This window comes from Empidonax traillii, unplaced genomic scaffold (assembly GCF_003031625.1).
Source record: "Empidonax traillii isolate 1590-97213 ecotype Southwest subspecies unplaced genomic scaffold, ASM303162v1 scaffold9:size3134949, whole genome shotgun sequence".
Classification (NCBI taxonomy): domain Eukaryota; kingdom Metazoa; phylum Chordata; class Aves; order Passeriformes; family Tyrannidae; genus Empidonax; species Empidonax traillii.
Genome location: NW_020955202.1, coordinates 2166140 through 2178494, shown reverse-complemented (window position 1 = coordinate 2178494; position 12355 = coordinate 2166140). Strand labels below are relative to the sequence as shown.

General features: G+C 38.8%; 1 protein-coding gene across 1 annotated transcript in view; it reads right to left on the bottom strand.

The window, feature by feature from the left end:
• Positions 1-12355, bottom strand: part of XPO4 (exportin 4) — a 72912-nt gene that overhangs the window by 46011 nt on the left and 14546 nt on the right. Inside the window, exons 2-4 of the mRNA XM_027884443.1 lie at positions 4811-4916; positions 1848-1989; positions 1446-1584 (exon numbers count right to left, since the gene is read on the bottom strand). Coding sequence (XP_027740244.1) covers positions 1446-1584; positions 1848-1989; positions 4811-4916 — 387 coding nt within the window. The remainder of the gene's footprint in view (positions 1-1445; positions 1585-1847; positions 1990-4810; positions 4917-12355) is intronic.

Genomic DNA, 12355 nt, shown 5'->3' with positions numbered 1-12355 from the left:
GTATGCTGCGGTCAGTGCAGCGTGTCTGTACACCAGTGCACGCACAGAATACAACCGTGGAAGTCAAACCATGCAAGAGTTAGTTCAAAGAGGACTTCTCTGTCAACATCCAGGTTTCTATTAACTCCACTTTTCTATTTTTACTGAAAAACCCTATAAATTGCATGAGCATACACAGTGTCGTGCATAAAACTTGAAAACCTCAACAGTAAAACTCCACTTCAATAACAGGACTGCGTTTCCCGGAAAAAAGCATTAACTCAGTTGTGCTAAGCAAATACATATTTCTATCCAAATTATGTACAATCAAAATGCTAAAATGGTCTCCTTAAGGTAAATAATTGTGCAATTAAGGTTTACAAGAATAAATGAAATTTCCATACCCAGAAGGGATATTACCTATGCTCAGAGGTGACACGCTATTTTTAGGACTGTGAAGAGCTGCCTTACTTCTAGTACTTTGACTAAATTTTCAGAGTTAAACAGTCACTGCTTACATCGAGTACAACTGCTGCTCTCAACACTCAGCACTGTTATGAGTCAGTTCCCTCAAGGTTTTTGTTTGAGGAAAGCTTCAGTTAAAGTTTCAGCATGGGATCTACATACTCTTTGATTTTCTTTTGGTAGGAGAAAAAAAATCACCTCTCTTTAATCTCTAGTTACATGCCTCTATTATGACCTATTCTAAACTTATCCCCTGGCATAGCAAATGGAATTTCACTAAATGCATAGATAGATATTGGACACCTTGTTTCCACTTTGAGCTCAGTATCGAAGGTAACACTTACCCCCTAGTAGTATGACATTAAATTGAGAATAAGTTTTGTATTTCCATTCCACATTTTACTTCCTCACACCCCTTTCTCTCCACCTACTCATCCCCCAGAAAACAGCAGAGGCCTATGCCTCTTGCTCGGTAGTCTATTCCAACAGCTGAGCCACAGGAAGAGTGCAGTACTGCACAGATGGAAGGGGAACAGTGTGCAGAGAACCTCCCAGCTAATGGAAAATCCCTTTTTAGATCTTGTTATTTGATTAAACAAAACCAGAGAAATAAAAAAACAAAAAACAACAAAAAAAAAAAAAAAAAAAAAAAAAAAAAAAAAAAAAAAAAAAAAAAAAAAAAAAAAAAAAAACCAAAAACCAAAAAACAAAACCAAACCCTAAACAAGCGACCAACCCACAACCATGGCACCTAAAGCAGCTATTCAGAAAAACTTCTTCCCTAAAAAATATGGTCTAATTGTGAACCAAAGAACTACACACACCAGCCTTAGTCTCAAAACATTAAAAAAATCTCCAACTTGGTAAATGATTGCTTAATAGCTATCAACTCAATTACTAATTGGATTAGTGCAAAATATTTTATAGTCACGAAGTATAAAACAACTTGAACTGATGATACAGATTGCTTAAATTTTGAAGAAAAAAGAATAAATACTTACCACAGTGGGGTTACCACTGCTGATCAATTGGCTGACTTCATGAAAAATGCTTTTGCAGTCGATTGATTTGTCTAATGATCCCCGTTTCACTATCACCGCTACTGCTAATAAAATCTGCTCCCGAACGTACTTTTGAAGGCTGTAAATGACATTGCACAAACATATTTGCAGATAATTCTGGACAACGATGCTCAGAAAAATCTCAAACATACTTCTTTTTCAAATATTTTGTGTGAATTCATAAGGAAAGGCTGAGCTGACAACTCTACAGAAGTTAACTGCTAAGAATGGAAGACAAATTATTGTTAAAATGGTCTTTCACCACTACCTTGGGCAACAAAAGGGATAACCCAGACTTTATGCAGGATCCTACAAGTTCAGAGGTATGTTTTCGATACTTACTTAGGCCTTTGTAAGACATAGGTTAGAAGGAATGTTCGCAGTGACTCGATGCTAGTTTTTTCCAAGAGAATCCATTCTCTTACAACTGCTTCCATTATCGCTGTAGCAGCTTGAAAAAGGACATAGTCTACTTTACTAGTTTCTGTGGGGAAAAACAAAGGCAACTTGAGTATCAGAAGATATGCATGTATTCATCTTGAATTCATTTCCAACAAAAGAAAACCAATGGATTTTACTATTATTTATTAATAAATGGGATTTTGCTGCTATGAAAACCAAGAACAACTCAAAAGGAGGAGAAATAATCAATAACCCAATTATCAAATTGCCCAATATTATTCAAGTCAGTGACTTAAGAGACAAGTTGTCTGTGCTAGGAGGCTGGGTCAAAGATCAGGAATAAGAATACTAACACAACTGGGGAACAAAATAAACAAGATGACAGATTTAGTCCCAACACCCTAAATAATTAAAGTGATTAAGCTGACATAAAGAGAAGCAAGTCCACTTATATTTAAAGATAATATTTGTGTTTACTATCCAAGCAAAAATGTTACAGACTAGCATTTGAAGTTTTTCTACATCATGTTAAAGCTTCCATATTTATCTTAGGGTAATCAAAACATAACTTCTGACCACAGTGTAGGAATCATCAGTCCACTTTATCTGAATATGGGATTACTATATGTACAGAAGCACTAAAGAAAGTATAAAAATATGTTCTGGAGAAAGCTAACAGTTTGGGTGACTACAAAGTACAATTTAAAGAGAAATGCCAGAATATGAATAGAATTTCTATTATAATAGAAAGCTACAGAGACTTGGTTGTTGTTACTTTGCTTTTAAAAATTTTAACTTGGAAATAGCAGGTAGTATCTCAGAAGCCATTTTCAAAACATTCTGAGCTCTGTAGAAAACACAAAAAGATCATTAAGAAAGGGTGTAGCCACAGGGTGGCAAAAGCATAAAATATGAAATGATAAAAAAAAATTCCCAAACAAGAAGCAGAGTTGAGCTATAGTGGGTGACCCGCCTGGACAAGAAAAACTGGGTTTGTTTGAAAAAACATCAGTCATGAGATGAAGAGCTTTTAACTACTACAAAACAAGCTTTCTCCTCTCAGTTACATACACACAAGTTTATAACATAAATTTCCATTATATGCAAGTTCTACATCCAACATGGCACCTAATTTGCTAAAGTATTTTTATGTAATTTAATCAGGCTCCAAATCTAAACCTACTCAGATAATCATGCTGAAATCAAAATAAACCACCTTTAAATCTACTTAGCTTAATTTGGAAAACTAAGTAACCACTTAAGTAAAAGATTAATGTGTATGTCTAACACATACATAAAAATGAAACGAATTATTCCCGCACAGGAATTTTAATTCTGGCATTTGTCAACTTCCAGGTCTTTGGCTTTTCTACCTGTACAAAGCTCACATAAAAAAGAGAATGCAAATAAAACAGGGTGGAACTTCTCCTTTGTGTCAAGAACTGCAGGTGCACAACTGGAATCATTAACAGCACAGATCTCCAGCCCCCAGTGTAAGCTTATAACTTAGCCAGAGAACCATTATCCTCTACATGAAGTTACTAAAGAAAGGAAGGGCAGGTTTTGGCAGTACGTTGAACAGCTAGAAGCTTACAGCAGAAAAACAGAGCCTAGTGCTTCCTGGGTTCAACTCCAGGTTTTTAAAGAAACAGCATAGTAGTGGCTGTTCCCCTTTTCCTTATGCTCATCATCTCCATTATCCTCTCTGTATCATTCACACACTCTTCTTTCCATGAATGACATCAAGATCCTTTTTATCTATCTCTACTTGCAGTCCAGTTCCGTCTTGACCATTTTTTTCCATTTCTTTTTAAAGCCATCTGCTCTGTTCCTCTGGTTCCTGCCCATCCTGACCAGCACATATCCCTTCATTTCACTTCCTCTTTTATTCCTCATCATGAACAACTTGTCTCCATTCCCTGCTTCCTGATTTCATAATCCCTGCCTCTCCCTTCTCAACTCCCAAGTTGTGAAAATAAATAGCCTCAATTTTGCTGACCCATAAAGCCAAAAGTGTGATTGCAGTCTTCAGGACCAGATGAAGCACTCCTATAATATGCTAAAATCAGAAGAAATCCATTCGTAGAAAAACATTTTGGTTGGGAAGTGGGTAGAGGAAAAGAAGCACACCCTGCTCTATATATCACAGTATAATTTAAAAATACAGTATTGAGCCTGCAATATTGACGTTATAACATTCATGAATTTTAAATCTCAGTCTCAATCCAGTAAATTTAGAAATAACTGTTAAAAAAATATTGTGGAATGAATGAAGTATGAAAATAAGAATATTTTAAACAGAATTCTACTATTTCTCTGCTCATTCTGGCAAGTGCTTTGAAAGAAAAGCTGCTTTTTATGGGTTTGGCATGTGTCCTTTTGCACAAACTTCTAGGTTTCCCTCATCAGGGCTCAGAGTGAGCTTTCACCGAAACCTTCCCGTTGCCTGCCCCCAACACTCACATCTGGTCAGTACAATGGTGCTTGCTACATCATTACTACTCCTGTAATTTTCAGATTATTTAGCTGCCCAACTCTAATAAGTCTCTATAGCACCTGCAAAACCAGATTTATTCTTAAGGACTTGTTAACACAACCACATTTACAGCATTTCCATTAATATCAAAGGAATTTCTGATAAAGGGTGGTGTCTGCCTATCTCTTTCCTTTTCCACAGGTATAATCACACAAAATTTCAAATCACCTGCTTTTACCAGATGGACAAGAACTTTTCTATTTTCCTTTAACAAAACACTTGGACACAAACAAATAAAAAAAAGGTAGCAACAGGTTTCACCTTTCATCAAAATCAAAGCTGATATTCATACCCCCAGGTGCAGAAGAGCAACACAGTTCCAGTTATAAAAGCGTGTACATACCTAACTTCATTTACTAAAACTTACCCAAAATGTGTTTGCAAACAGCAAATGGTGATTTTGATTTTCTAAATGATAAGAATATGTGCTCAGCATGTTGGCGTTGTTCATTATTGACCATGGAAGGGGGTGCCTAAAAAAAAAAAAAAAAGATATTCAAGCACTGAAACTCCATCCTGATTGTAAATATAATAAGAGCAATGTCATGAACTTAGAAATGTTTGCCTTGTTAAACATCAAAATCAAGTATCTCCAGGCAAAACTACTTGCTCTTTCTCAGTCATAGTCTCTTCTTTTTTACCACTGTGTATTTACATCACATGTACATAAGTGTGAATATTGAGACATCAAGCAGAGAGTGAATAATTCTGTAGTGTTCCTAATGATGCATCTGAAGAAAGCCAAAAGTCAGATCTAAATTCAACCCATTTTTCTACTGAAACCAAAAATATCACTGCACACCACTAATTTCTGTTACACACACTCAGTCCCAGAAGCAAAACACACTTTTTTTCTTCAGTTCTACATTTGTTTTAAAATATTTATTTGTGCAATAAATTCGAGGAATTGAAAAATTACTACAAATACATTCAAAAATAAAGTACTGTCAGTAACACACTACCCTCTAGTGTTTAATGTTGAAGTTGACATCCTGAAGACTCGAGTGCAATTGAAGGGATAGGTGAGCCTATCTGGGGATGGTTGTGGTGGTTCCCCAGCTGCTTATACCCATCCCCTTACATCCTGGGCACCTTGGCTGCTCAGGTAGTACCTACTGCTCTGCTGCTGAAAGGCAGCTCCATGGCGGTTTCTACCTGAAAATCAGCTCCAGGTAAAGCACAAAACTGCACAATAACCTGGACCAGTGCATGGTGCCTACAGAGTGCAGATGAGAGCTAAGTGCCTGCACTGCAGTCTCACCTCATGAAGCAACTCCAGGAATTCCCCCACAAGGTAAAAACAATCCTGTAGAAACCATCAGCTGCTCACAACACCACATTGCTCTCCACTTCTGCCACCAATATTCTCAGATTTCTGCCATTTGGGATTTATCTGAACAAGCACGTGGCACAAGATGTTCTTGCAGGGGACTGATACCACAAACAGAGTAAGCAGAACTAAAGCACCTCTGCTTGCATATGTAGAAAGATCACATCCATACTGCAGAGTCAGGTCAAGATGACAGCATAGGTTATCGAACTTCATCTGAATTTCCAAACTCCAAATTCCAGTCCTGTCCCTAGCAATCTGAGGAGAATGTGGGTGCCACCTATCTTTTGGCTGCAATTTATACCCACTGCTTTGGGAATAAAAGCACAAAGACCTTAGCATAAAGACCAAGGTTTTTAACTGAAGTGAAATATTTTCCAGTAAATAAAACATATCAAATCTGATTTAATTCTTTCATCCTTGATGGAACACAAGATGACAGAAGATTCACATAAGAGCAAAGAGCACCAGAGATTACAATTTAATAAATCTGAGTAAATGAAACAAGGGAAAGCAGGCTGCTGATCCTTTGATCAAGGGGGTCCTAATAAATAGCTGTCCATCTCCTTGCACAGCTAATTTCTGACTTTCACAGCTTTTCCTGTGCAGATATGAAAAATGCCCATGAGGGAAGAAAAATAAGTAGTGGAGGAACGCAGTTTATGCAGAATAAATGCTCTGTCACTCCATAAACGTATTCTGCTCTACAGCCCGTTTTGGAGGTGGGACCTCCCTGGACAGTGATTTGAACCTGTGCAGGACAGCTCTTACCAGCTCTGAGAACAAGACCATGGTGTTTGTCCATGCCCCCTTCCAGGCAGACAGCAGTTCAGCGTTAGGTTGTGCACATGCATAGATGCAGTGTGCCTTCAGTTCATGTCCACATCCTTGGAGCAGCGTTCAGGGACTAAGTAAGCAGGTTGAAGGCAGATAAGCACACAGGAAAGCTTTCAGATATTTCTGCGATAAAGCCTCAAGTCTCCTGCATGCAGCCAGCCAACAGCGGGAGCTGCTCCCAACCACACGTGCCTTCTGCAGTCTGAAGGACAGCACTTCTCTGTTCGGACCCTAGCTACATTCCCCGCAACAGAACCACCCGTACTGAATGGCAGAAGAATATCTGGTGCAGGTTATCAAAAATGCAAGAATGACCTACCCAGCAACAACTTCACACACACTTCAGTCAGTGCTACAGCAAATAAACCAAATCAAATAAACAAAAAAGCAATCCCCACATTTTTCCCTCATCATGTGGGCAAGCATTTGTGCAAATGTACAAAGAACCAGACCGAGGAAGTGATTACCAAAAATCATCCCACCAAAGGCAGGTTCTTTTCATCTGGATCAGACAAGTGCCAGTGCAACAACAAGGAGAAAAGGAGTGGAATAACATTTCCCTTTCAACAGTACTGACCTTGCAGCTCACAACTCTGCAGTATTGTGAAGATTACAGCCATGTTAGGAAGAATCCTTTGGGTGTGACAAAGCATAATATTTTTCAAGTTGGGGTAATTTATATTTACATTCTTAGAGCAAGAAGACCAAATTAGGTCTGGATTTGGGCTACCTGATCTTGAACTAACATTGCATTAGCATTTGAGTTTGTCATACAGAGATCCTGTCTATTTTCACTGTTCTTTATTAAGGGTACTTTCAGGGATATCAGTTGCAAACTACAGCACCACTAAAAAAACCCAGAATAGTTATGGGAAATACTACCTTTATGCTTATAATACTAGGAAATAGACCTCTTACTTTACATTATTGTAACTCTTCTACTTCTTTGAAGTCCAGTTACAGAAGACCTTAGGCACCTTGGGAAGGTACATGGCACATCACATTCCCATAATTATTTAAAAAATCACAATAATTTAATGATACATTACACACTTGGACTCTCGTAACTGTCCAGAACAGAAAAGTACAACAATCAAGGTTTAAACTGTACTATACATCCACCAGAGGGAGCTTAAAGCTCACAGTCTACTGCCTTCACTGCATTAAGACAGATCTGTACAATGAAAGTAAAGTACATTCATTTGAGGCTTTATAGAAAAGGCCAGCATATATATATTCTGCACACAAATTTCACATTACAAGAGCATCAGCTTAGTGAACCCAAGAGCCCTGTATGCCAGTGCCCAGCACGTCCTCAGCACAATAGGGTTAGAAACGTACCCCAAGTACTCATCATACTTGGAAGGTCCCCCCAAAACATACATATTCACTGTTTTCATTCTAATTGTCTCCTTATTCTCTTCTCTATCATCCAGCTTACAAGGAATTAAAAACCAGTAATGTTTATCAGGCTCTTTTGGCATACTGAAACTATTTGCAGCTACATCACTTTCACAGAATCAGAGAATATGCCAAGTTGGAAGGGACTCACAAGGATCATCAAGTCCAGCTCCTGGCCCTGCACAGAGCCTTCCCCAAGAGTCATATCATGTGCCTGAGGGCACTGTCCAAACACTTCCTGAACTCTGTGAGGCTTGGTGCTGTGACCACTTCCCTGGGGAGCCTGTTCCTGTGCCCAACCACTCTCTGGGTGAAGAACCTTTTTCTAATATCCAACCTAAATCTCCTCTGACACAACTTCAGGCCATTCCCTCGGGTCCTGTCACTGGTCACCACAGAGAAGAGATCAGTGCCTCCTCCTTCTCTTACGAGGAAGTTGTATGATCTGGCATTTACCTCTAACACCCATCTGTTCTCTCTTCTGTCCTGCAAGTTACCTGTAAAAAGTCATCCAGGACAAAGACCACCTTTCTGGTTTTAGCATAACAAGCTACTGCCCCAAAAGAATAGAACTCCTACATGACACGGTATTATAAATAAAACTGCATCCTTTCAGCTACCATGGCTGTCTGAATAGAGAAAGGAAGCAGCAGCAGCGCCTACTGACTGGATTCAGCAGGACTACTGATACAAATGGGAGCTATTCACTCATGGGAAAGACAAACTGAAAGAAGACAAGAGGCAGCCTAGTACTAATACTTGCAGGACCACTAAACTTACCTGAAAGCCTGGATTACTAATAAGAAAGTAATGTAACTCCTCGCCTTTCATGTCAACATGCTTATAAAAAAATTAAAAAAAAAAAGAAAAGGAGAAAAATTAAGGCAAGGTATCTGATGACTGAATTGAAACAAAGCCAATAATCATATTACAAGATCTAAATCCTGCACGTGCTTACAGAAATCCCATACTTTCTCTGTGCTGTTGTGAAAAATCCCTTCTGAAAGGGAAGCACTGGAACAGGTTTCCCAAGAAAGTGGTGGAATCACCATCTCTGAAGGTATTTAAGAGACATGCCAATGTGGCACTTGGGGACCTGGTTCAGTGGCGAGCTTGGCAGTGCTGCGTTAATGGCTGGACTAGATGATCTTAGAGGTCTTCTCCAACCTAAGTGATTCTATGGACCTATTTAAGGAAAAAGCATGGAAAAACCAAGGTTTTTGCTTCCCTTCTCACTCCTCCTAGCAGAACCCATGAGGAGAATCATGAGAATTCTCCTCAATCCATCAATGGTAAATGAGTCAGTAGAAAAAAAAACCTTTTGAAAAGAACAGAAACACTAAACTTTAGGATGAAACAGAGCCCATGAAGTAAATGTAGAAAATACCTTTAACACAGCACAGTCAGAAAAGAAGACTGAGAAAAAAAAAAAAAAGAAAAAAAGAAAAATAGAGCTGGAGTTTGAGGTTCTCTGTATTAGAGTAAACACAGAATAGAGTCCTCAGCAGTCAGCACCTTTCTAGTACTTTTGGGATACAGGCAGGCAGATACAGTCTGAAGGAACGTGCTGGCACAGATCAATCAAACAGGAAAGTTGTCCAAATCATGGGCATAAGCATATTTTTCTGGTGTAGCCTAAGCACGCCCCAACTTTCCTTATGAAGACTGAATGCACAGGGAATGACTTACAGCTCCTTCTGCACATAATGGTCAGTTCTGCCAAGAGCAAGTCCCTCAGTCCGCACCTCAGATGCAGGTAAGCCTTCCAAAAGTTGGGCAGTGATCTTCAGTGGTAGAAAAATAGAGAGATTTGGCTCTTATATGCTTGATTGAGAATTTCAATAGTTTTCTTTCACAGATTCACATATCACCCTACATTTGATTTTTCACTTTTTGTACATTGAAAAAACCCAATAATATCAGCCCACTCTCAGCTCACATGGGTGTCACAGCAGTGAAACAATTATTTTGGAATTATAAGAATCATTGTGTAAAACTAATCTCAAGTCAGGTTTTCCCTTCCTTGACTATTAGACCACATACCTTACAAAAATCTAAACATAACTTTCATGCAATTACCTTTTCTTTCCAGTGTGATAAAAACAAAACTTGATTCAGCTCTCCATCAGAAATTAAAGTTTCTCCTCAACAAGTCTGAGGTCAGCACATCCTCTTTAAATCCTGTTTCTCAGCACTATGAAACTGTTACAACAAAACATATCATAGATGAAGCTCCATCACCCCTCTCCATACTAACAAAACAGGAGGTGCACCAACATTGTTTATCACAACTGTTTATTTACCTCAGTAATCTCAATATAAGCAATCCACTCATCCAAAAAACGCAGATGTCACAAATGCAACAAATTATCAGGATCAAACTCCCAAACAGCATAGGTTTCTCAACAGATACGAGAGTACCAGCAGGTATTTCAACTAGTTTTCCCACTCTTACTTCCTGGAACCATCCTTTTGTATCATGGGAAGATAAGGAGCATCACCAGATACAGCAGGACCATTATCGGGTAAGTTTACGTGTTGCCACTTTTTTGCCAAGACAACCCATCTTTGTTGCTTCCTTATACAACATAAATTTTTAATTTCTAACTTGGATCTTTTTTTTGTTTTGCTCCTTGTTTGATGGTACACAAAGGACAAGAAGGGAATGATTAAAAATGCTAAAAGATTGGCTGCTAACAAAAAAGGTATTACAAATCATTTAAAATACTAATTCATATCAACACTCGGAACAGGAAATAAGTAGATATGAGAAAACTGTCATGGAAAATACGTAGATATGATCAACTGCCATGGAAAATGCACCACATGACTAGGAAACGTCTGTTGAAGGTACATATGGAAAAAATAAGGGGTAAAAATAAAAGAAAATCCCCAAGCTCTTAATTTTACATAGGAGTAGTTAGATGTATGTAGAGGATCTGAAGCTACACATACATATTCAGGGATAGGGCATCCACAAGTTCTCTGGGCAACCTGTACCAGTGCCTCATCACTCATACAGAAATTTTTTACAATCTTCTTAGAAGGTCAATAAAAAAGACTGAACTGGCTTCTGTCATATGAATCTTGACCTCTTCAACATCTTGTAGTTGAAGTTTCTTCAGTAGTTTGTTCTAATATCGTTGCAGATTCCAGAGAATATTTGTTATTGGTCACTTAAGACACTGATAGTATCTTAAAAGTAACAACTTCTACCATTCAACATGATTATTAAAATCAATAATGGGATAGTTTTTTATTAATTATGATTTGGTTAGCCAGCTTGCACTGCTGCTTCTGCATTGTGATTTTGCTAAGAAAAATCCAGCTTCTGATCAAGTATAAACATAACTAAGGATGAACAGCATTCATTCCTTACAGACAGAAAAGCTTGCTAGAGACAAATTCCGATTTTTCAGACTTTTGCTATGGCAAGACAGAACTGAATACAACCAAAGTCAGCATCTTTCTACAGTTACACTGGGGGAAATCTGCAAATTAGCATGTCACAAAGAAGAGTCACGCACTCCTCCGGATTTTGCTGCTTGAGAGAACGCAGAGGGAGTACATTGGAGCGTTTTAACACCACACCCACGGTATTCCCACCTACTTTAAGGTCCCCTATGAACAGTACAGCCTAAACACTAGAAGGATTATGGAAAGGCAAACATGCCTACTAGAAGAATTTCCATGGGTTTAAAAAAAAAAGATCAAATTGCTTGTACCTGCTACTACTAAAGTCAAGTAGGAACCTTCCTGCCAAAGGCAATGTTTATGTCTGCACGTAAAGCACATTACAAACTTTGACAAGGGTAGAAACAAAAATCTGGTATTTCTACTGAAGTATGACTTTGTCAAATTCACCACAAACTCTCCAAACTGAGCTCCCCCAAATATGTAGGGGAACCTTGCCTTCCTTGCAGCCTAAAGGTAAAATAAGACTGTTCCCAAACTCTGGTCTGTGGGACATCAGCTTAAAAAAAAACCACAATTAAAGACATTAGCTCTTCTTCATAATGGTGTCTAGACTCTGTGCCTCAGAGAGCCTGGAAGTCCCACAGAGTAAAGCAAAAGCAACTGATCCCCATCAATACACAAGGCAAAAGCCATCACAGACGGCACTGGCACCACTGGGTCTGGACCTTGCTGACAGCCACCATTAGGCAAGACACGCTCAGAGAAGCAAGGAATAAAGGAAGCCCAGATGGCTCACCATCATGTCCCAGCAGGCAGGGAAGCCAAGTAACAGTGAGGCATATGCAAAGGAGAAAGATCAAGAGTGAACTTGAGAAGCATGTGCAGGGGAACACCATGTGATGGTGATAACACAGCTGAGGAGTACGA